The sequence below is a fragment of the Hypanus sabinus genome, chromosome 17 (genome assembly GCF_030144855.1).
Source record: "Hypanus sabinus isolate sHypSab1 chromosome 17, sHypSab1.hap1, whole genome shotgun sequence".
NCBI classification, from domain to species: Eukaryota; Metazoa; Chordata; class Chondrichthyes; order Myliobatiformes; family Dasyatidae; genus Hypanus; species Hypanus sabinus.
Genome location: NC_082722.1, coordinates 57,360,292 through 57,386,324, shown reverse-complemented (window position 1 = coordinate 57,386,324; position 26,033 = coordinate 57,360,292). Strand labels below are relative to the sequence as shown.

Sequence of the window (26,033 nt, the reverse complement as noted above, 5' to 3'; positions counted from 1 at the left end):
ATTGACACAGAAGTACAGAGACAGACACAGACACACAGAGAACAAAGGGCTCAAAGTTTTTCATAGAGCCATGGAGTGCCATAACACAGACCAAATGTCAACCATATCCCTACCTGCCCTGGTCCCATTTGCCTGCAATTAACCCAAGGAGGGGAGAGTGAGGTAGTGGGGGTTTGACATTGAATTCAGAAGGCTGCATGTGGCCAGATAAAGGAGAAGATGCTGTTCCTTGTGATGACCATCTCTGGAACAAAGCAGGAGGCTGGATGTCAGGAACTGAGAGAGGAAGTGAGATCATGAAATAAAATGGCCAAACAAGAAACTGAGCATCATCCTTGATAACTGAACAGAAATATTCTGCATCACCCAATCCGCATTTGATTTCTCCAGTGTAAAACTGGACACACCACAAAAAAGCAAGTGCAAAACAATGGATAGGAAGAAGTTCAGGTGAGTCACTGCTTTGCTCAGAAGTGCTGTTTGAGACCTTGGCTGATGGGAAGGGACAGAGTTGAATCTCTGATATGAAAAGTGACAAGAGAAGAAGAGTTGTAGTAATGGAAGAGTAATCAGGAAGCCAGAGAGAGAATGATACCTTTGGTAGTTATGCAGGATCACCTGTTGAATGTGGGAAGCTGATGGAGTGGAAGGCTGGATGAGAGTAGACATGTGGGAAACAGATGGTACATACTCAGGGGACTTGTCAGCTGTGGTTGAGGGGAAGTCACACTTAAGGAAATAGGAAGACACCTCAGAAGAACTGATGTGGTAAGATTCTTCATTGGAACAGATATATCCGGGATGGAAGTTGGGAGAATGGAAAGGAGTCCTTTCCTCAAGAAAGGAAGCAAGACGAGAAGAGATGCATTGGAGATAGCCTTGGGAATCTTTGGGTTAATATAGGCATTAGTCATTAACCTATCCCCCGAGAAGGAAATGGTGATGTTAAGAAAGGGAGGCAAAGAGTCTGATATGAACCATGTAAAAATCTGAACTGGACAGAAATTTGTAGTGACATTAATGTGATTTTCAGTTTGTTGTGTGGAGGCAGGAAGCAACAGTAATATTGTAATCAAAGCAATGGGAAAAGAGGTGCAGGAAGGAGCCTGGATAAGGTGAAGAAACAAGCTCATTGCTTGCAGAACAAATCCAGGAAGAGGACAGTAGCTTAGTTACTACTACCGCTAATAAAATTAATTATTTCAAAAATCATATTTCACTTTCTGTGCTCCTGTGCATTCATCTGCTCTATTTATTACATTCTGTTCGGAAGTAAACGAGGATTTAATTTGCAAACACTCAGGGCGAAACCCATGTGTTGCTTGGTTGGAGCAGTTTCACATAAGGTGTGGAACCCACCTTCACGTCCAGAGTGTCTGTGTCCCCGCTCAAGCTCTGCGATGATAACGTTGGAAGGGTGAAACTTGCTGCAGTCGAATCTGAAACCGTGATGGAATTGTGTTCCATGCTGTCAGCTGAGAGTCTAGAAATACAGGGAATAACGGCTCCTTCAACTAATAAGTATTCTTAATTGACCAACACAAAACAGGAAATTCAAAATATTCATCAGTAAAATGTCAACTATTCAGTTTTCTGTGTACTGGTCATCTTATTTCTGGATTTCAGTCCCAAGTATTCCAAACCACGTATCAGCAAATTCATAAAGATTTCACACTGTCATCCAACTCCACCCCGCCTTAGGTCATCCTCTCTTGAAGCCAATATCCACACCTTTGTTATCTCTGTTATCAGATCGTTGTAAGGTTAGATGATGGCCTCTTGTTTAACTCTCCATTTCTGGCATCAGATCAATGCAAAGAAATGCAAGTTCTTTCTTCTTTCTGTCTGCTGATAAAAGAATCTTGTTGGGAATGGAGAAACTGAACAAGCAAAAGACCCACCACTTTCTCTTGCCTAAACTGCACCAGAATAGACCCACCTGAGGACCCACCAGTAGACAACATCTTAGGAGGACATGATAGTCAACTCAAGTGATTGCTACTAAATCTTGTGTAGCTTCACAGCACAAAGGTGATGATGATTTTCATGAACCACTGCTCCGTACGCTCAGTGGTCAAATTAGCATGCAGTAAATTTTCAGATACAAATCTGGTGAAATTTATGTAACAGCGTAGGCGTTCTGTTGAAATTGAATGTGTGCAAAATTAGCAGGGTAAGCCACTCACATACACCTGCTAAACTAACAGAGGGAGCCAATAGCTATAAACACAAGGGATTCTGCAGATGCTGGAAATCTTGAGCAACTCACACAAAATGCTGGAGGAACTCAGTAAGTCAGACAGCATTCTTGGAAGGGAATAAACAGCTAACATTTCGGGCCAAGAGCCTTCATCTTTTGCCAATAATTGGCAATCTTTTCTTGGTAAATTTGGTCCATGGGATTGCAATTGCAATTCATGCTAACACGGGTGACAGCTTCTCAGCATTAAGACGCAGTCAATGACATTACTATTTATATAATGCACATTTCAGCCCTTTTAGACACAAATTGGAGTTGAAGAGTTCAAACGTTATCTATCCTGGAATTGTTTTACTCAGATTAGGAGGACAATGAGCCAGTCTGTTGCTTTTTTTGTACATGCATCTGTGTCCAGAGACCTGAGCATTTTTGTGGCCAACTCTCTGGGTGCAGAGCTCGGAAAAAGCGATGCACAGACTTTTAACATCGTAAATCAGTGAGTTGTTTTGCTATGTCTCCCCTCTTGCTGTGAAATAGGGATACTTCTTTTTCCCTTATTAGGGAGAGAGAGAGAGAGCCTGTGGTATGTAAAATGTGGATGAGTGGACTGCAAGTCTGTGTCTTTATTGATGTTTTGCTGAATGTTTAAGTGCTCAGTGGGGTGGGGGTGGTGCTTTTATGCTGCTGTGGGTGGGGGGGGGGGTTGTCGTTGCCTTGCTGCTATTTGTGCATGGAGGGGGAGCTGGGGGCCTTTGGGTTTCTAACATTTTAACTGTCATTCATTCTTTGGGGCACTCCTCTGTTTTGTTGATGTTTGTGAAGAAAAAAATTTCAGGATGTATATCGTATAGATTTCTCTCTCCTTGGGTAATGACACTACTGAGAGCACCCACATACTCACTATCTCCACAACTGGTCCTGAACCTCAGCACAGGGGGGCAAAGACATGTTCTTCAGTGAAAAAAGTCTATTCTCAGAAAAACTTTACAGAAGCAAAGTCCTCCCCTGTATGCCCTGAGGAACAGGCCTCATTTGTCTAAATCTGTCATCACTGCGATGTGACACATTGTAGGAAGAACTTTCTCCACAGAATCATTGACTCTAAACTCCCTCACCACACAACCTTTCTTAGCAACCTCTGCAAATCTCTGCCATACCTACTGTAATAAGCTTGTTTATAATAACGCAAGACGCACAGTGGTTTAGTGGGTAGTGCAGTTGATCACTGATCTGGGTTCAATTCTTTCTTTCTTTCTTTTTCAATCTTTTTATTAAATTTCATATATAAAAAAAATAACACAAAATAATGAATAGATTACAGATTCAATAGACTTGAGATTACATTAGTAATAGGATAATAATATCCTATTAAAACATCCATCAACAAAAGGTACATAAATCAATCAAGTCTATATAAATATATATGAAAAACAAAAATAATCGTCGAAAGAAGAAAAAAAAATTGAAATTATATATGAGAAAAAATATATAATGAAAAAAAATACTAAACTAAAACTAACATGGGCAATAATAGCACTTTATAAATATATAAAGGTGTCAAGAAAAACTCCAGAACTCCATACCTGAACAAGTATAAGTAGAGAAAAGGATCTGAAATAAGCCAAATTAATTCATATGAAAGTGTCGAATAAATGGTCCCCAGGTTTCTTCAAATTTAATTGAAGAATCAAAGATAGTGCTTCTGATTTTTTCCAAACTCAGATAAGAAATAGTTTGGGAGAACCACTGAAATGTAGTAGGAGGATTTACTTCTTTCCAGTTTTGTAATATAGACCTTCTGGCAATTAATGTTACAAAAGCAATCATTCGTCTGATTGAAGGGGAAAGCTGATTGCCATCTTCATTTGGTATACCGAAAATTGCAGTAATAAAATGGGGTTGTAAATCGATATTCCATACTGAGGAAATGACATCAAAAATGTCCTTCCAATAATTATGTAAAGTGGGACCTGTCCAAAACATGTGAGTCAATGAAGCCACTTCTAAGTGACATCTGTCACATTGAGGATTAATATGCGAATAAAATCGGGCAAGTTTATCTTTAGACATATAAGCTCTATGTACAATTTTAAATTGTATTAAAGCATGTTTAGCACAAATAGAGGAGGAATTAACCATTTGTAAAATTTTTTCCCATTTATCTGTTGATATATTACATCGAAGTTCTTTTTCCCATTCTTGTCTAATTCTATCCGATATTTCTGGCTGTATCTTCATAATCATGTTATAAATAAAAGCTACTAATCCCTTCTGACAAGGATTAAAAGTAAAAATCAAATCTGAAAAATCCGATGGAGTTGAATTAGGAAAAGATGGAAGAATTTTATGTAAGAAATTTCTAATTTGTAAGTATCTAAAAAAATTAGATTTAGGTAATTCAAATTTGTTGGATAGTTGATCAAAAGACATCAAAGTACCTTCAAAAAAAAGATCACGAAAACATTTTATACCTTTCCTTTTCCATATACTAAAAGCTTGATCTGTCAATGAAGGTTTAAAAAAAAAATTACATAAAATAGGGCTGTCCAGAGCAAAGTTTTTCAGATTAAAGAATTTGCGAAATTGAAACCAAATTCGTAGTGTATGTTTAACAACAGGGTTAGATATCTGTTTATTGAATTTGGCTAAATCAATAGGAAGAAAAGAACCAAGAACGGAAAATATAGAATATCCCTTAACCTCACTACATTCCAAATTTACCCACTGTGGGCACACAGGTGAATCCAAATCTAGTTTCCAGTACATTAGGTTACGAATATTATTCGCCCAATAATAAAATCTAAAGTTAGGTAAAGCTAGACCACCATCTTTTTTAGACTTTTGTAATTGCCTTTTGCTTAACCTAGGATTTTTATTTTGCCAAACAAATGAGGAAATCTTTGAATCAATATTATCAAAAAAAGATTTAGGAATAAAAATTGGTAAAGCTTGGAATAAATATAAAAATTTCGGTAAAATCATCATTTTAATAGCATTAATCCGACCAACTAATGATAAAAATAAGGGAGACCATCTAGTAGTAAGTTGCTGAATTTGATGAAGCATAGGTAAAAAATTCAGTCCAAATAAATCTTTATATTTCTTGGTGATTTTTATACCTAAATAGATAAAGTTATCAGTAACAACTTTAAATGGCATCCTATCACTCAATAAAGTTTGCGCATTTAAAGGGAATAACTCACTCTTATCTAAGTTTAACTTATAACCAGAAAAACTACCAAATTGAGCCAACAAGGATAAAATAGCAGGAATAGACCTACTAGGATTAGAAATATATAACAACAAATCATCAGCATAAAGCGATAATTTGTATAATTTCTCATTACGGGTAATACCAAAAATATTAGGAGACTCACGAATAGCAATAGCTAAAGGTTCTAATGCAATATTAAATAATAAAGGACTTAAAGGACAACCTTGTCTCGTACCACGAGATAATTGAAAAAAAGAGGATCTATAATTATTTGTAAGAACAGAAGCAACAGGTTTATAATATATTAATTTAATCCATGATATAAAATTAGGACTAAAATTAAAGTTTCTCAATGCATTAAATAAATATGTCCATTCAACTCTATCAAAGGCTTTTTCAGCATCTAATGAGATAACACATTCTGGGGTTGTAGGTGATGAAGTATAAATTATGTTAATCAATTTTCTAATATTAAAAAAGGAATATCGATTCCTAATAAAACCAGTTTGATCTTCTGAAATAATCTGTGGTAATACCTTTTCTAATCTAATGGCTAAAATTTTTGTAAGAATCTTAGAGTCTACATTTAATAAAGATATAGGGCGATAAGATGCACATAAGGTAGGATCTTTATCTTTTTTAAGAATTAAAGAGATAGTAGCTTCATAAAACGATTGAGGTAATCTCTTCTTAACAAACGCATCATTAAAGATTTCACATAGCCAAGGAGAAAGCAATAAAGAAAAAGTTTTAAAAAATTCTACAATAAAACCATCAGGACCAGGAGCTTTCCCTGAATTCATTGATGAGATAGCCTCTCTTATTTCATCCATAGAAATAGGAGCATCAAGCAAGCTACAATCTTCATCTATCAGTTTAGAAATATTCAAATTATTAAAAAAATTATCCATCGTAAACCGGTCACCGTCAAATTCTGATTGATATAAAGATTTATAAAAATCTTGAAAAGTGTTATTAATTTCTTTATAATCAGTAGTTAAATTACCGTCTTGTTTACGAATTTTAATAATTTGTCGCTTAGTCGAAATAGCTTTTAATTGATTAGCTAACAATTTACCAGTTCGATCACTATGAATATAAAATTGAGCCCTAGTCTTAATTAATTGATTCTCAATTGAAGAAGATAATAATAAACTATGTTCCATTTGAAGCTCAACTCTCTTCTTATAAAGTTCTTTGGTAGGAGTAACGGAATAAATCTTATCAATTTCTTTAATTTTATCCACCAATAAAGCTATATCTGAATATCTTTGTTTTCTTTTACCAGCGGAATATGAAATAATTTGTCCACGAATAAAAGCCTTGAAAGAGTCCCAAAGTATTCCTTTATCAATCTCTTCATTATAGTTTGTTGAAAAAAATAAGTCAATTTGTTGTTTTATGAAGGTAATAAATTCTGGATCTTGAAGTAAAGTAGCATTAAGTCTCCAAGATCTAGTATTGATAGAAGAATCCGAAATCTTGATAGATAACTTCAAAGGCGCATGATCCGAAATAGCAATAGAATCGTATTTACAATCAATAACATCTGTTAATAAACGATGATCAATAAGAAAGTAATCAATTCTAGAATAACTATGATATACATGTGAAAAAAATGAAAATTCTTTACCTTTAGGATTCAAAAACCGCCATATTTCAGTAATTCCAGAATCAACCATAAAAGAATTAATAAGTAAAGCTGATCTATTCGGAAGAGTTCGAATAGGTTTAGATCTATCCATCGAAGGATTCAAACAACAATTAAAGTCTCCACCCATAATCAACATATATTCATTCAAATTAGGAAGAGAAGTAAATAAACGTTTAAAAAATTCAGGACAATCAAAGTTTGGAGCATAAATATTAACTACAATTCTCTCTGCTATCTGTAGGGAGGCTGTATGTTCTCCACATGACTGTGTGGGTTTATTCTGCATACTCTGGTTTCCTCCCACGTTCCAAATAGATGTATGGGTTGGAGTTAGTAAGTTTTGGGCATGCAATCGTGCACCAAAAACATAACAACACTAGTAGGCTGCCCCCTGCACTTCCTCAGACTGTGATGGTTGTTGATGCAAAATGATGCATTTCACTTTATGTTTTTATGTACATGTGACAGATAAAGATAATCTTTATTCTTTTATAAAGGATGGCGTACATTGCTCAGCTCCAGGCAACATCTTTTATTCCTCGCCTCCTGACGCCCCCTGCTGGTTAAATACAGTCCAAGCCGGAGGAACAAAAAATTGCATAACTCAGTTCAAAGGGGGCAAGAGAAAATCTGTGGATGCTGGAAATACGAGCCACACACACAAAACGCTGGAGGAATTCAGCAGGCCAGGCAGTATCTATGGACAAGAGTACAATTGACATTACAGGCCAAAACCCTTCAGCAGAACTGGAGAAAAAAAAGCTGAGGAGTAGATTTAAAATGTGGGGGGGGGGGGGGGGGAGGGGAGAGAGGATCACAAGGTGATGGATGAAACCTGAAGGGAGAGGGGTGAAGCAAAGAGCTGGGAAGTTGATTGGTGAAATGGTTCAAAGTGGTCACTTTATTAGGTGCACCTGTACACCTGTTTGTTAACGCAAATATCTAATCGGCCAATTATATGACAACAAATCAACGTATAAAAGCATGCAGACATGGTCAAAAGGTTCGGTTCTTGTTGAAACCAAACATCAGAATGGGGAAGAAATGTGACCTAAGTGAGTTTGACTGTGAAATGATTGTTGGTGCCAGACAGGGTTGTTTGAGTATCTCTGAAATTGCTGATCTCCTGGGGTTTTCGTGCACAACAAAGAATTTACAAAGAGTGGTGCTGAAAGGCAAAACACAACCAGTGAGTTGCTGTTCTGTGGGCAAAAGCACCCTGTACAGGTCGAAGGAAAATGGACAGACTGGTTCAAGCTGACAGGAAGGCGACAGAAACTCAAATAACCCCATATTACAACAGTGGTGTGCAGAAGAGCGTCTCTGAATGCACACTATGTTGAACCAAGAAGTGGATGGGCTACAGCAGCAAAAAAATCACACCCGGTTGTGCTCCTGTATCTACTCAAATAGCCACTGAGTGTAGTTCACGATCATTAATTTTAACCACTGATATTGAGCCAATGGATTGGTAGTTTTCTCCCTCCTGTCGTACTTTCCTCCTATCATGCAGCACATACCCAACCAACTGGCTGCATAAGTTTTTGCTCATGTGATCTTTTGAATTTGTAGCCTCTGATTGTAGACCCATCAGCTACTTTGTTACTTTTTAATGTCTGAACCCCCAATATTGAAGCTCTACTACTTAGCCACTTTTCCTCTAGGCTTTCTTTCACTTCAAACATCAATATGCTTATTTCCTGTATAACAATTTCAGTTCTTCAATTTGGTTTTCCATTCTTCTGTAAAGTTACAGCAGAAAAACAGCAACAGATCCTACCAACAGCTCTGAACCAACACCTGTGGTTTCCCAGGTCTTACCCTGGGACTAACCCACTCTAGTTTCAAATTTCATGGGGAGAACGGCAAATCAGAATACTTAAAAGTTTTTTATGGACTTCAGCTATTCCCTTCCACGAAATGTTATTAGCTTTCTACTCACTGTTCCATCACCGCAAGGAGATTATTAAAATAGTTGCATCATTGAGATTCAGTAACTTTATTTTGTTCATTTTAACATTATGCTGTCGATACAAATCGTCAAGATGCTGGGTAATGAATTTGAAAAAATCTATCATGATTAATGGATAACCTTGGACTTCAAGCATAAATAATGAACTCAACCTTGACCTTGAGAATTTATCTTCTGGATGTTTGTTCACTGGGTAAGGTCTGCTTTTCAGTAAGAATATATACCTACTTAAATTCATCACAAACCTTGTCGGGCTCAATAAGCATAAAATAGATTGTATAAATTTTCATTTACCTCTGTAGGTACATTCTAACTGAGGGCGTTGTCATGAGAATAGGTTCTTCATTTGCTATTGCATCATTTAATGCCACTATCTGCAAATGGTCTATGGTGTCCAGTAAATTCTCCGAGATGACTCTTTGCTGAAATGCAAAAATAGATTTGACAACATGGCATAGCATGGGTGCTATCATTTAATGGTGTGCCTCAGGGATCTGTACTGGGTCCAATATTGCTTGTCATATACATTAATGATCTGGATGATGGGGTGGTAAATTGGATTAGTAAGTATGCAGATGATACTAAGATAGGTGGTGTTGTGGATAATGAAGTAGGTGAGATTTAGGCCAGTTAGAAGAATGGATTGAAAGATGGCAGATGGAGTTTAATGCTGCTAAGTGTGAGGTGCTACATTTTGGTAGGAATAATCAAAACAGGACATACACGGTAAATGGTAGGGCATTGAAGAATGCAGTAGAACAGAATGATCTAGGAATAAAGGTGCATAGTTCCCTGAAGGTGGAATCTCATGTGGACAGGGTGGCGAAGAAAGCTTTTGGTATGCTGGCCTTTATAAATCAAAGCATTGAGTATAGAAGTTGGGATGTAATGTTAAAATTGTACAAGGCATTGGTAAGGACAAATTTAGAGTATTATGTACAGTTCTGGTCACTGAATTATAGGAAAGATGTCTACAAAATTGAGAGAGTACCGAGAAGATTTACTAGAATGTTACCAGGGTTTCAGCACCTAAGTTACAGAGAAAGGTTGAACAAATTAGGTCTTTATTCTTTGGAGCGTAGAAGGTTGAGGGGGGACTTGATAGAGCTGTTTAAAATTATGAGGGGGATAGATAGAGTTGAAGTGAATAGGCTTTTTCCATTGAGAGTAGGGGAGATTCAAACAAGAGGACATGATTTGAGAGTTAGGGGGGCAAAAGTTTAGGGGTAACACAAGGGGGAACTTCTTTTCTCAGAGAGTGGTAGCTGTGTGGAACGAGCTTGCAGTAGAAGTGGTAGAGGCAGGTTCGATATTGCCACTTAAAGTAAAATTGGATAGGTATCTGGGCAGGAAAGGAATGGAGGGTTATGGGCTGAGAGCAGGTAGGTGGGACTAGGTGAGAGTAAGTGTTCGGCACGGACCAGAAGGGCCGAGATGGCCTATTTCCATGTTGTAATTGTTATATGGTTATATTATTTCAGTTATGAATTTTGGTCCTCAGTAGAACCATACTTACTGTATCTGGTACCATGCTGTCCGATTCATCGTTTTCTACTAAAGCTTCCAGAACGTTGTTTACCACATTAAATAACACTGTTGTTGCTACCATCTTTTTCTTAGGGTTCTCGTCACCCAGAGTCAGCAGTGATTTACTCACATTCTCCAGGGTTGCACTGGCCTCCAACTTTAGAGAAACAAAACAAATATAGTTTTGTCTCAGCACAGCTGAACAGACCACAGTTTTAATAATAACCGCATTTTTATCTTACTTTCTCCGATGCATTTTCAGGCAAATGCATAAGTATGAAAGTGAGCATCTGAAGAAGATGCCCTGTTTCTAGCATTCTGCCACTGCTTTGCAAGAGCACGGCAGACCTGAAATGATTTTGATCAAGCTGGAAGAGATTAGAAATGTTCACTTGCAGTGAGAGAGAGATGGTCTGTGGGATGTTGAAGTGTTGGGATAGACAGCGGTTTTGTGATGGGCATTAGATCATGGCCTCTAGAGGCTTTTTTATTCTCTGCATGGTAGGTCGTGGAGGGGGGAGGGATGATGCTTTTCCTGAAGCAAGGGGGGAGAGGGCAAGAGTTGATGCTTTTGCATGGGGGGGAGGGTGTCCTTGGGGATCTAACATTTTCTGTCATTCATTCTTCGGGGAGAGGGATTGTGGATCTCTCCAAAGAATAAGAATTGTAGGTCGCGTACTGTCTACGTTCACTGATATTAAATTGAACCGTTGATCCAGTGCTCGGTACCTGTGATGTAGATGTCAGTTCATCAGACCAGTGCGTTAGCTGCTTTAGAACTTCAGACACCTCAAGAACTTTGTGCAGTGATGAGATATCCACAACTGACAAGTTGGAGAGGATTGTTTCCCTCAACTTCGACGTGGTTTTGGTGGAAGAAAACACAATTAGATACAATTACATTAATCTTCAGCAACTTCTTCCTTGTCTAATGAATATATATTTATCTACATTACTCTAGAACATAGGTGTCAAACTCAAGGCCCGCGGGCCATATCCAGCCCGGCATACAATTATATCCGGCCCGCGAGATCATTTTCGATAGATCTATTATTTTAATTATTAATGGCCCGGCGATATGAAGCCTATGATTGTAAGTTAATACCAATCATAAAAGTAATGCTTGCTCAGCAGTCTTCTTCATAAGAAACGGAATTTGTGAAGTGAAACACTTTGTAGTTATAGCAGAGACTGAGACACATGAGAACAGGCTGAAAAAACGGAGGCAATGAAAGCTGCGTTCACACGCGCCCGACTGATCCGGCCCGCGTGAAGCTGCATTTTGCCCAATCCGGCCCGTGACCTAAAATGAGTTTGACACCCCTGGTCTAGAATGAAGGTTGATCTATTTCAATAGATTGAAGCCCTTAAAAATGTACTTCCAGATTGCAAAGTTCTTTCCTTTTATTAAATGGTGAGAGCAAATGTGATGATTTATATTGGTGTGTAAAGATTTTGAGATAATTGATGACTTCTAGCTAGTCCCTTCACATCCTTTCAAGGAAGTCTAGCCAATAAATTACTTTTGAAGTCATTAAATTTCAAAATACGAGGGGTGATTGATAAGTTTGTGGCCTAAGGTAGAAGGAGTCAATTTTAGAAAACCTAGCACATTTATTTTTCAACATAGCCTCCTCCCACATTTACACACTTAGCCCAGCAGTCATGGAGCATACGGATCTTGGACCTCCAGAAAGTGTCCACAGCAGGGGTGACTGGTAAGTGCGTGGCCTAAGGTAGAAGGAATCTCATTACATGTCCATGCAGTTCAACTCTTTGAGTGATTATGTAGAAAGTTTGAAGTTAATAACTCATTGGGGTGATCGATAAGTTCGTGGCCTAAGGTAGAAGGGGATGAGTTATAAACTTCAAACTTTCTGCATAATCCCTCAAAGAGTTGACCTGCATGTGCATGTAATGAGAGCTGTAGAACTCATCTCCTTCTACCTCAGGCCACGAAATTATCATTCACAGCTGCGGACACTTTCTGGAGGTCCAAGATCTGTATGCTCCACGACCACTGGACTAAGTGAGTAAATGTAGGAGGGGGACTATGTTGAAAAGTAAATGTGCTAGGTTTTCTATCATTGACTCCTACCTTAGGCCCCGAACTTATCAATCACCTCTCGTAAGTTGCAAATGAAGTATAATCACTAATGTAAATGTGAGAAAAGAACGAGCCAAGTAACACACTGCAAAATTCCTCAAATCTCAGCACGCTAATGATGAAATTTTCTGTTTGCATTAAGTGAGGAATAAAATTTTGGTCAGGACATTGGGGATAAATTCTTACTTCTTCAAAACAGAATCCTTCATGTTCATCTCGAAGCCAAAGAGATCTTGGTTTAAAATCTTATCTGAAAGACAGCACTTTCAAACATGTAATGCTCCCTTGGTCATGCAGTAAGCATCACCCTTGCCCTTTGTGCTAATATCAGCTGAGTGAGTCCGGATCCTGGAATGTACTGACTCATATAAGCCACTTTGTGGATTCATGGACATCGACGTCACAGTTATCAATATGTACAAACAATTCTTGGAAATTTCAAAGTTACTGGATCAATTTCACAAAAGTAGCTTGGGAATGTTTGGCTGTTATGAGCTCGAACCTTTATTAGGACTTAATTATGTTTTATACATTTATTATTTTCTCCACAGAACATACCTGCTTTTTGTCATTCAGAGTCAGTTTGTCCGAGTCTTCTGTATCAGACTTTTGATTCAGTACAGAAGTGATTGATTCAAACAGTTGGATTCGTGAGGAACTGTTGGGCGTTTCCTTCATTAGGTTCTTCGAGAAGAGCGTTGCCAAATCTTCATTCTCCCTGTTGTTTGAGAATTCATGAACCTGTAGCGAGGACAGAATAAACGTAATGAGGTTATTGCTGACACAACGTCCTCCATTTTACCTGTGACTCTCAACTGCTGTCAACGTATTACATAAGAAGATTAGAGAAAATAAATTTTAAATCTTAATATTGTGGGAAAACTGGTATTAGTAAAAGTGAAAATAAAGCTGATAGGTAACGTAAAAGCTCGAAGAAGTTTCTTTATATCTTCCCTCATAAAAACAGACCAACACATACAATGTAGAAGATTACAGCACAGTATGGGCCCTTTGGCCCACAAAGCTATGGTAATCTACAGTATATAAACCTACATTATTCTAACCCTTCCCTCCTACACAGCCCATGTCCCTCCATTTTTCTTACATCCATGTGGCTAAGGATCTCCTGAGAGCCCATTTTGTATCAGCCTCTCCCGCCACCCCCAGCAGTGTGCTTTACCTGGAACTCACAAGCTGAGCAATTGACTCAATCCAGTAAACCAATGAATCTAGAATGGGCAGGGAATGCCAGGCTTGGCAGCAAAAGCCTTAGTGCGGATGGTCATCAGGCCAGTCTTACACCCCATTGTCCAGAAGGACATAGGCTTCTTCCAATACTGCATCTGAAAGCCCAGATTTGCCTCACGGTAAGCATCAAGCAAGCAAAAGACAAGGTTGATGACAAAATGATGGCAGATGCAGCTTGGGAAGTTTTAATTTCTAGGCCCTGCTTGTTAACCCAATATTTGATTTCCCATGTGCAATCAGTGGGAAGTGATAAGTGCCCTTAGCACTGCATGTGGATTATACACAGAAGTATTTTTTAAAAAAAAGTTAACTTCAATACGTTTAAACTTCTCCTTGTCCACTAGACCAAAAATAGTCATAAAACACGGCCTATCTCCATCAAGATGACTACCTGAGCAAGTCCCATTTCCCTGCATTCGGCCTATATCCCTCTGAACCTTTATGATCCTTGTACCTGTCCAAATATTGTTAATTATATGGCTTCCTCTGGCAGCTCATGCCACATCCCTATCACACTATGTGTGAAACAGATGCCTCTCAGGATCTTAATAATTTTTTCCATTTTTTACCTTAAATCTACGCCTTTAGTTTTGGACTCCTTTACCATGGTAAAAGATTGTGGCCACCTACCTAACCTATGAGCCTTGAGATTTTATGTACCTCTGTGTTTCAATATGCATGTGATAAATCAGCAAATCTGAATCTGAATCCCAGTCTCTTACACTGAGGGGCCTACTCTATCCTGTATCTCAAAAATAAATAAACAAACCGGAGATTCATTTTCTTGCAGATGTTCACATTAGAACAAGAAAATACAATACAATCAGTTAAAAGCTACACGCAAAGAACACTTCTAATATGAAAGCTAAAGATGGAGGAAATAATCAGCATTTGAAGCAGCGTCTGTCAAGTCTGCAAAAAGGGAACCAGTAAATCCTTCGTGCTATGTCTAACTCTTCTGATGTTAAAGGTTCAAAAGGTTCAAAGGTTCATTTTATTGTCGAAGTATGCATGTACTATACAACTCCGATATTCATCTTCTCCAGGTAAAATACAGAAAAAACCATGTGAAGTTTTCTGTATTCTGTGAAGTACAGAAAAAACCATGGAAGTTGTTGAAAAAGAAGCAATCACTCCTCTCCTGACATGAAAAAGAAAAAGAAACAAAACTTGTGAACTCCCAAATACCCCATCCCTCCCTCGCACAAAAAACCAGCAGAACACCCACTTCCCCAAAACCCCAAAGCCCCCCCCAACAAAAAAACAGTGATGGTAACATCAAATACCCAGCCCCCTCCCTCACAGAAAATAAACAACAATAACATCAAGTTCCCAGCCCCCTCCCTTGCAGAAACAAAACAGCAACAATAACAACAAATCCAAACCCCCCTCGCAGAAAAGAACAGCGGCAATAGCATCAAAACCCCAACCCCTTCTCTCAGACACAAAAACAGATTCACCCACACAGAATAATACCAACAAGAACATCAAATCCTAAATTCCCAACTTCTCCCTCACAAATAAATGTAACATATCACCCACCCGCAAATTGGAAACAGGAAAGAAAACACTGAAAACTAATTGTCCAGCTGTGTATTTGTTGTTGACCTCATTTGTCTATAGACCATAACTCGTGTTTCACTGCATTCCCATCCCCCAACCACTAACCCTCGGATCAACATTGTCTCCTCTGCTTAGAAATCCATAGTTATTTCAGGGAATTTATTTACCCAAAGCGAAGAACAGAACATACCTTTGCTGTTATGACAACACTGGTTAAGGAGCCCAAATTATCTCTGACAGTGACTGTGATATTCAGCTGATCATCATTATTTGAGTCCCCCATTGGTAGGTATATAGGTGGCATTACTGGCTGTGGTCCACAGTGTAATGGAATATCTGTAAAGAGATTAGAAGCTGTGTGATCTGAAAAGCACTGTCTGAAAGGGTAACTCAAGCACATTCAACAGTAACTTTCAAAGGGAAGGTGATAGAGGCAGACTCGAAGGAGAGAGCTTCAGAGAGTACCAAGTAGATTTTGGACTAAATGATCTGCTGCTGGGCTACAAGTTCACATTTTTCTCTCTGGATAACCAGAAATAAAGTAAATCCCCAGTTTAAAATCTATTAAGTTCTGGCAGCAAATGTAATCTGTTAATTTCAAATTAAGCCATGCCCTTTTTTTCTGGGGTTTCCTTCTGAAAATTCTACACATCATCTGGACAATGCTTCACATCATGGAGTTATGATTGGAACCAGTGTGGTTTAAAAAAGCAAACTAGAAATATAAAGCAGTTAGAATCTGTTCCGCAAAAGGGAGCCATGAATCAAATTGTCCAGTTGCATTTCTCTGAGCTTAAGACATATTGTGCACGTCTCCTAGAGACATGTGCATGGTAAATTATGTTTGCATGTGTTGATGAATTTCTAATATATAATACTGCTGGAGTGAGCCAAGGCTATTATTACCTGGTTTCACAAAAAAACAGTAGGTAAGGCCTGACGAGCTGCAGGATAAGTCAGAGCTACAGTTGACACTACATTTGATGCTGAATTTTGTGGAGACAGTTGACCCTTCTTTTGGAGATACGTTGCAGGATGGCACTGGAGGTGGTGGCTTCTTACTAACAATATAATCTTTGTATCTGTAAAACCCATTGTCGCTGATCCCTGAAAGAAAACAACACATTAGCAAATATATTTGCTCACCTTATTCTGTAATTTCTAAGCAAACAGAAATTTTTCAATAAGTAATTTATCCTTTGCCTTCAATACCCGGAAAACTGTCCCGACGAGGGTGGACAAGTTGTGGGTGGGGGTCTTTTTAATTGAGGTGCATAAGCAGGCTCATAACATTAAAGCTTATAGATTCCCTCATAAGCAGAAGAGATCCTGTAGATGCTGGAAACCTTGAGCAATATACACAATCTGCTGGAGGAACTCCACAAGTCAGGCAGCATCTATGGAGTGATATAAGTGATCTGAATCAGAATCAGGTTTAATATCTTGAAATTTGTTGTCTTTGCAGCACCCTGAGTCATTGAGTGTGTGCCTTCAGGCTCCTGTATCTCCTTCCTGATGGTAGCAATGAGAACAGGGCATGTGCTGGATGCACATCTCTCCTTGAAGATATCCTGGAGGCTAATACCCACGATGGAACTGAACAAGTTAACAACTCTCTGCAGCTTATTTCGATCCTGTGCAGTGTCCCCCCACCCCGTACTAGAGAGTGATGCAGCCAGTTAGAAAGTTCTCCATGGTACATCTGTAGAAATTTCCGAGTGTCTTTGGTGACATACCAATCTTCCACAAATTCCTAACGAAATATAGCCGCTGTCATGAGAAACGTCAACTCTTTGACGTTTGACCCCTCCATAGTTGTTGCCAGACATGCTGAGCCCCTTCAGCATTTTGTGTGTGTAGAAATCCTCTCATGTAGTTCAACAATCAAATTGATTGCAAAAGTCAAGTATATCTGGAGCAGTGATCAGATAGAGTACAAAAGGGAACAGTACTGAATAAATGAGCCAACAGTCTCCTGTCCCTGAGGACATTGAATAAACTAGTATTTAAACCGTATTATAATACGTCAGTTACCTGGTTCTGAAACCTGATCTTCTTCTGTTGGTACTCAAAGTGTGTGCTGTGTCACTCAGCAGTAAATTTCAGAAAGCCTCCAAGTGTATGTTACCTTTAGTTCTGGTCAAGCACATAGTTTTCAATTCTTTCTTTCCAGCTAATCCAGACTTACTAGCTTTGAATAATTACTCACATTCATTCAGGTCAGAGGATATAATGCATTTTCCACTTGACCATTCCCAGTTTTTGAGCTGAAGACGGCAAACATTTGCTTGGATTATTTAACATTATTGACGCACAACACAAGGCGTTTCATTTTCAGTCACTTTGAGAGGAATCAGATGATCAGTAACCTCAATGATTTTAAAAGAAGGAGATCAATTCAACTTACCTACTGCCCTCACTTTTAATGTTGGAGTAGCTTTAGTCAATTCCTCTTTTCCCAAAACCAGAGTGCTTGTATTTTCCTTCATTAAGTCCAATGATTCCAGAGCAATGTTTCCTTGTTTGACATTATAAATGGAAGGCAAGTTGATCTAAAGTATAAAAATTGCAAATCAATGGATTCTGTAAAGCATTTTGAATTCCAACATTTAGATGTTATTGATTAAAACAGTGTAGCCTGGCTTCTTTTCTTACCTCAGAGTTTGAAGGATTAACCATGTACCAGTTATACTTGATTGTATTCTTGCATTCTTGACAAGAGACAATTAATGTAACATCTTCTGAAGGATTGATTGGATTGCAGTTGTCCTTACACCTGAGAGATAGCACCAGATATTTGCAGTCAACTTCATCTTCAAGGCAATAATTGCTAAGTTTGAGTCACTAAAGTTACCCTAGCAAAATGTTTACTTTTTATATTTTGTTATGCATTGGTCACTGCTTCATAATTCAGCTACATCCCCCACATCAGGGCCCCATCACCAAGAAGTCAAGTGAGAAGATATTGTTGCTCAGCTTGTGATCTTCATTCTGAAGTAATCCAAGGATTTATTTTTCTGAATACCACTTTCAGACTCGTCACTATAATTTTCTCAACAGATTCCTATCCAATCCGTTTAGACACAAGGGTTCCCAGCTTTTCTTATGCCATGGAGCCTTACCATTAACCAGGGGGTTCTTTGGACTCCTGGTTGGGAGCCCCTGATTTAGAGTTTGGAATTCATAACATGCAAGCATCATATGGTCTGTGGCAAGATAAAATTCGGATATTTTATATCATTCATAGAATGGATTGCTTCTTCACAAATATCAATGTACATCTATAGAGGAACTTTTTACCATTCTGGGCATGGCTCAAAATATTTCAAATGCAAAAGGAATGTAATGATAATGACCTCTTTAAAGAACTCATATCACAACTGGCCAATATTAAAGTGTTCACTTCCTTGGGTGCAGGCATTGGTAATCGCTCTGCTTTGGTCATCTAAGATTGTATTTATCTGACTCGACCTTCAAACTCAAAACATCAGATTCTTGGATGAGCTGGTCCAAACTATAATCAGGTACATAAATCAAAATTCACACAGCTACATTTCCTAAACTAACAACTCCTTATAATGTCTGGAAAGAAAACAATTCTAGTTAAAACTTCAGCGATTTGTACTCTAAAATTCCCCTGTTCTTGGTGTTGCTTCCTACTTGGGTCCATTTATTTTCCTTTTGTACAGACATATGCTCATCACTAATTATCATTCTAAATTAAAGTATGGAAGCAATACATCTGGGACAATAAAATTAAAATTAAAGAACTATGAGCCGATATGCAAGGAAGTTATAAAATGCTTCAGTGTGAACTCAGTTCTAACATGTTAGCACCAACACCAGCAGGTCTAAGAAGATGCTGGTGGCATCCATTCTAAAAGGGACCAAGGCCCCAGTGAGTGTAACGGGACGATGAGAGCCAGCTCTCCGTTGGGTTGAAAGGCAGAATGGTAAACATCCCCTGGTGAGACAGATGTCAAACCATTGGGGTTTCCAAACAGACATCCTGCAGGTTGTGGAACTGCCCTGTACCACACTGACAATAGAGCGGCGTTTATGCTCAGGTCACAATGTTCTAACATCACTGTGATATTGTTGCTGTAACTGGCTACTGGACTTGGTTGCAAACACAGAAAAATTGTAATTGAGTTGTCTTTCATAATTAAACTGTAGATCAACATGACCTAGCTCACTAGTTGACCTCTATTCTAGTAACCTTTGGTCCATACCTGATATCCAATCCTTTTTTGCCATTCTTGGTGAGGATCAGACACTTCTCAGCTGTGCTGTTCTTTTTGCCAGAAGCACTCACGGTTAATTTTATGGAAATGAACGAGTTGGGTGGAGGTAGGCAGGAGGGAATGATGGTCAGATCCTGTCGGGTGGTGTTGATTTGGCCATTCCTTATACAAATATTCCACAATGGCCAACATAGACCTTAACAAGGCAGAAAAAAAACATTGTAAGAATAGATGAAATACTCCCTCCTTCTCGGGATTATTATTACTCCTGAAGTATTACCGCAAACATTAAAACATCTTAATTTTTCCACAACCTGATATAAAAGTCTCTCCGGTACAACATGAGAAATAGGAACAGGATTAGACCATGAGCCTCACATGCCTTGCTCTGCCATTTGGTCAGGTAGCAGCTAATCTTTTACCTCAGTCCCACATCTCTGCCACATTCCAATGTCTCTTGATTCCTAAATATCTAAATATCCACTCTCTCTTGGCCATAATCCTAACAACTGCTTAATCACTTTTAATTGCATTAAAATGACATCATGGATCAACTGGCATTGTGAAATTCACAAAAGCTCAAGTCTTCCCACAGCAGCTTTCATAGAATTTCTTATGCAATGTCTTGCTGAAATGGAGACTTACGGTTTCAGCACGATGTTCTCTAGTGCTGTGTTACTAAATCTCATGGATGCTGGCACTCATGTTAAAAAGATCCCGAAGGATCATTGGGGACCTGAGTTACCCCAACCACAAACTGTTCCAGCTGCTACCATCCAGGAAATGGTACCGCAGCATAAAAGCCAGGACCAACAGGCTCCTGGACAGCTTCTTCCACCAGGCCATCAGACTAATTAGTTCACACTGATACAATTGTACATTATTTCTATGTCATATTGACTGTACTGCTGTACATACTACTTATTTCAAATTACTATAAATTGCATATTGCACATTTAGACGGAGACGTAACATTAAGATTTTCACTCATCATGTACTTGAAAGATGTAAGTAATAAAGTCAATTCAATTTAGCACAGGAAGTGAGATCCCTGAAACCAGCTCGCAAAGTGAGAGGGGAAAGATTTGATAGGAACTTGAGGGGCATCTTTTTCACAAATGGAGAGACTGTGTATCTATATATATGGAATGAGCTAAGAGATGAAGTAATTGAGGCAGGTACAAAAACAGCTTAAATAAAAACAGTTGGACAGGTTCGTGGATAAAAAAAGGTTCAGAAGATTTTGGGCCCACTGGAGGCAGATTGGGATTAGCTTGAATGAGCATCTTGGTTGGCATGGCCCAGTTGGCCATGAGGCCTATTCTGGGTGCTTGATGCACCATCAGTAACTCTCTCTGAGACGTAAAGGTGAGATATCGGCTTTTATTGACTGGAAGAAGGAATAAGCAGTGGTTGACCACCATACTACATCCTGGAGACAAAGAGGCCAGGCTCAGACCTCAATCGCCTTTATACTGGGGTCTGTGGGAGGAGCCACAGGAGCAGTCAGCGGGGGCGTGTCCAGACAGGTATATGTAGTTCACCACAGTGCTACAAGACTCCTGAAAGAACACTTTACACAGCAAGCATTACCTTCAAGCTGTTGGGGAGTGTTGCCGATTCCGTATTGGTGCAAGAAGTGGGGTGAATCCTCAGAAATGTAACAAAAACTTGGGAAGGTGTCTGTAGAAAGGCATGAATGAGACTCGTGTTCTTCGTGCTCAGTGACCATGGAAAATGTGAAACCTGACAACTAGGTGCTCCAGTCAAGAGGTCATTACAAAGACATCCGGGTGCTATTGTATGGCAGCAGTTCAGAGAGGCCTAGAATCCAGAAAACTAAAAAAGAAGGAGGAAGTAAATCAGAAAGCAAAATGGCAGAAAGTGAATGGAAAGGGTGGAGAAAGATGAATTATATTAAGTGGAAGGAGAAGGAAGGAGAGAAAGTAGAGATCCCTTGCCCAGACCCTTCTGTGATAGCTGGAATAAATCTTTAAAATGGAAGTGACAGTGTCCATTAAGGACCCCCATCACTCAGGACTTGCCCTCTTTTCATTGCGACCATCAAGGAGGAGGTACAGGAAGCTGAAGACACACATACAATATTTCAGGAACAGCTTCTTCCCCTCTGCCATCAGATTTCTGAATGGACAATGAACCTATGAACTCTTCCTCAGTATTTTCGCCCTCTCTTTTTGCACTACTTGTTAAATTTATTTTTCATATATACTTTATTGTAAGTTAGTTTTATTATTATGTATTACAACATACCTGATGCAGCAAAACATTAACATTTCACGGGTGTAAGCCAATGATGTAAAACCTGATTCTGATTCTGATAAATTTCTGCAGACTGTGATAAAAGTTACAACTTCAAGTGCCCTTCATTTTGATGAGACTAACCAAAGCTTATTTTCGTAATACCCAATAATGCCCTATTTTCATTCCAGAGATGTCCAAGCCAACTGGTCCCAGATAGGATGATTTTCTCTGGAGCGGCAGAGACTTGGAGGGATATGATAGAAGTTGAAAAGATTATGAGAAGGATCGGGTTGAAATGCCTAATACAAAAAGGCAGGTCTTTGTTTAAGAGCAAAGCATGTGGTGGGTGTCTGGAATATACTGACTGGGTGGTAATATAGGCAAATACGTAAGAGTCCTTCGGGATGCTCTTAGATTGGCACATGAACATGTAGGAAATGGAAGACAATTAGGCATAAGAACAGAATTAGGCCATTTAGCCCATTAAAGAATGTGGACATTGCAAAAGCAGAAGAGATTAATTTAGTTGAGTATTTGGTTACTAATTTAATTAGTTCAGCCCAACAGTGTGAACTGAAGGGACTTTTTGCTGTGCTGACTGGTGTAAATTCCATGTTCCGTTGTTGTTAATGTGATCGTGTTGTGTACCAGATGGCCATCTATATCTCATAGCACAACTGCAGTCAAGGATCATTGATTGGCTGCAAGTGCTTTGGGTGCTCAGGGTTAGGAAAAGGAAAAGGTAAATGCAAGCAAGCCTTACTCTTTCCTTAAATAAGTCTGGCCTCTCAAAATCGATTGAATAACAATTGATTTCAGGTCATTGGTCTGTGCATTCTGTCATACAGCTGTCTGGACAATTAAAAATTTATCCCCAGATTCTGAAGTCCATCCAATTTGATTCGTCTCTTAACACCTCTGTCCCCCACTCTTCCTCCCATCTTCAGATCTATGTTCTTCCTCTGATGGAAGGGGATGAGAATTAAGTTTTTTTGTGTGTGTATGGGGGGGGGGGGTTGATATTATTTTTGCTGTTTGGCGTGATTTGTTAGTTTTTTGTGCGAGGAAGGGGGTTTGGGGTATGATGTTCTTCTTACAATTTGGCGCAATCTGTTAGTTTTTTTTTCATGGGGTGGGGAGGGATTGATGATCATGTTGCCCTTTGTGAGATTTTTTTCTTTTTTCGGGAGGGGGGGGGGTTGATGTTTTTCTTTAAATGACCTCCATAGTTTTCCCTGTTTTGTGGTTATCTGGAGAAGACAAACCTCAGAGATGTATACTACATACATACTTGGATAATAAGTGTAACTTTGAACCTTTGAAACTTTGAAATGGGCAAAGGTGGTGCATTATTTTAAAAGGTAGTTAAGAGTTAAGTATATAACTGCAATTGTCACATTCTGGAGGTAATTACCAAAGAAAAAGTTATGAAAGGGTTGTTTTCGGAAAATAAATGATTTATGAAAGAAAAGTCACATTGGACACTTTAACAGGAACTTTTAATAAATTACAAAAGATACACATAAGTAAAGAATGTAGATGGAAAATACTTGGTATGTGCTCAGTATCTGCTCTGGATGGAGAAAATATGAAGTGTAAAGAACAATATTTAAAATGCTTTGACTAAAGGTGAAGTTTCAAATGATTTAATAACATACCACATGACCAATGGAACAACATTTTACTCTGGTCATGAAGATCAGAGTTCCTCGATTTCCTCCCGCTCAGAACGAGCTGAGAAAATGGATTTGCTGCCTCCAGGTAGCTACCTATAATCTTGGCTTGAAGTGAGTTTATTTGGAATGTTTCAATGGCTTCTCTCTTTGGAAGGGGCTGAAAGAACAACAAAAAAAAATGCTTTGGCATTGGTCAAATTGCTAAATTATTGTGTTAAGTTGATAATTAGTGAATAATGATTGATAAGTGAGCATTTAATTTGAAGAAAAATTATATGGTTCTGAAATTTCATAGAGCATAGAACACTACACAGCACAGCCCTTCAGCCCACAGCATTGTTGCAACCTTTTAACCTACTTTAAAATCAATCTAACCCTTCCCTCCTACATCGCTCTCCATTTTTCTATCATGTATGTGCCTATCTAAGAGTTTCTTAAATGCCTCTAAATGTATCTGCCTCAACTACCACCCCTGGCAGGGCGTACCAAACACTCACCACTCTCTGTGTAAAGAAAAACCTACTTCTGATGTCCTCCCCTATTCCTTCCTCTAATCACTTTTAAAATTTGCCCTTCAGTATTAACCTTGTCTGCCCTGAAAAAAGTCACTGGCTATCCAGTCGATGCATGCCTCTTATCAACTTGTACACTTCTATCAAGTCATCCCTCATCCCCGAAAGAGGAAAACCCGAGCTTGCTCAACCTATCTTCATTATACATGCTCTCTAACTGAGACAATGTCCTGGTAAATCTCCTCTGCAACATTAGCTTGCGGCTCAAGCATCATCTATAAACTTGCTGATGATACAATCATTGTTGGTAGAATCTCAGGTGGTGAGGAGAGGGCGTACAGGAGTGAGCAATGCCAACTACTGGAGTGGTGCTGCAGCAAGAACCTGGCACTCAATGTCAGTAAGACAAAAGCACTGATTGTGGACTTTAGGAAGGGTAAGACAAAGGAACACAAATCAATCCCCATAGAAGGATCAGAAGTGGAGAGAGTGAGCAGCTTCAAATTCCTGGCTGTCAAGATCTCTGTGGATCTAACGTGGTCCCAACATATTGATGTAGTTATAAAGAAGGAAACTGGCTAAACTTTATTAAGAGTTTGAAGAGATTTGACATGCCAACAAATACACTCAGAAACTTCTATAGTTGTACCATGGAAAGCTTCTGACAGGCTGCGTCACTGTCTGGTATGGAGGGGCTACTGCACAGGACTGAGAGAAGCTGCAGTAGGTTGTAAATCTAGTCAGCTCCATCTTGGGCACTAGCCTACAAAGTACCCAGGACATCTTCAGGGAGCGGTGTCTCAGAAGGGCAGTGTCCATTATTCAGGACCTCCAACACCCAGGACATGCCCTTTTCTCACTGTTACCATCAGGTAGGAGATACAGAAGCTTGAAGGCACACACTCAGCGATTCAGGAACAGCTTCTTCCCCTCTGCCATCTGATTCCTAAATGGACATTGGATCTTTGGTAACTACCTCACTTTTTTTTAACATACAGTATTTCTGTTTTTTGCACATTAAAAAAATCTATTCAATATAGATAATTAATTTTCTTGTTTATTTATCATCATTATTATTTTTTATTTTATTTATTTTTTAAAAATTTTCTTTGCTAGATTATGTATTGCATTGAACTGCTGTTACTAAATTAACAAATTTCACGTCACATGCTGGTGATAATAAACCTGATTCTGATTCTTGAAGTCAATTCTCTAGATTAATGAAGGCCTACAAACCATATGCGTGCTTCACCGTCCTATCAACTTGAACGGCAACTCTGAGGGGATCAGTGGACATGGAGCTTCACTGTTACTCCACTGCTCCTACAGTGCAACTCCGTTAGCATCCTGGTATATGGTGATGGTTGTGGTTGTGATTATGAAGAAATTCAGAACCATATTGTGTGGTGTCAGTGGTTCATCCCGTATCATGTACTACCTCAAAAAACTCTCCTGGCAGTCATGCAACGATCTGCAATAACGTGAGTCATTATCCTGAGGTACACCTAAAGCTATGAAACATACTGAGTAAAAATACATTTTTATCTTTACAAACTAAACTAATTAAGATTTATAAAGATAACTTTTATCCTCTATGAATGTGTTGGCAATTCAATCAGCGACAGTTTCCACAGGTGAACAGTTACAGCAGGGGGGAACAGGAGGAAAAGGCAAGTTACACCAATCAATCCTATTTTCATCCTTATTATTTTCAAATTATTAGAAACTGAATTTTAATATTTAATTGCTTACTTGTGGTGATGATATTTCAGCTTCGTCCTTGGTTTTACTGCGTAAGGTCTCTGCTGAAGCACAAATGAAGGAAGCAAAGACATTTCTCAGCAAAAGTTGATC

The 26,033-nt window shown here is 38.8% G+C and overlaps 1 protein-coding gene across 1 annotated transcript in view; it reads right to left on the bottom strand.

The window, feature by feature from the left end:
- Positions 1 to 25,540, bottom strand: part of pkd1l2a (polycystic kidney disease 1 like 2a) — an 85,389-nt gene extending 59,849 nt beyond the window's left edge. The window contains exons 1-12 of the mRNA XM_059993137.1: positions 25,416 to 25,540; positions 23,650 to 23,824; positions 19,718 to 19,925; positions 18,141 to 18,261; positions 17,893 to 18,037; positions 16,392 to 16,592; positions 15,676 to 15,821; positions 13,233 to 13,415; positions 11,297 to 11,422; positions 10,557 to 10,724; positions 9,335 to 9,462; positions 1,360 to 1,483 (exon numbers count right to left, since the gene is read on the bottom strand). Of these exons, the coding sequence (XP_059849120.1) occupies positions 1,360 to 1,483; positions 9,335 to 9,462; positions 10,557 to 10,724; positions 11,297 to 11,422; positions 13,233 to 13,415; positions 15,676 to 15,821; positions 16,392 to 16,592; positions 17,893 to 18,037; positions 18,141 to 18,261; positions 19,718 to 19,925; positions 23,650 to 23,824; positions 25,416 to 25,418 (1,728 nt within the window). The 5' untranslated portion in view covers positions 25,419 to 25,540. The remainder of the gene's footprint in view (positions 1 to 1,359; positions 1,484 to 9,334; positions 9,463 to 10,556; positions 10,725 to 11,296; positions 11,423 to 13,232; positions 13,416 to 15,675; positions 15,822 to 16,391; positions 16,593 to 17,892; positions 18,038 to 18,140; positions 18,262 to 19,717; positions 19,926 to 23,649; positions 23,825 to 25,415) is intronic.
- Between the last annotated feature and the right edge of the window lie 493 nt (positions 25,541 to 26,033).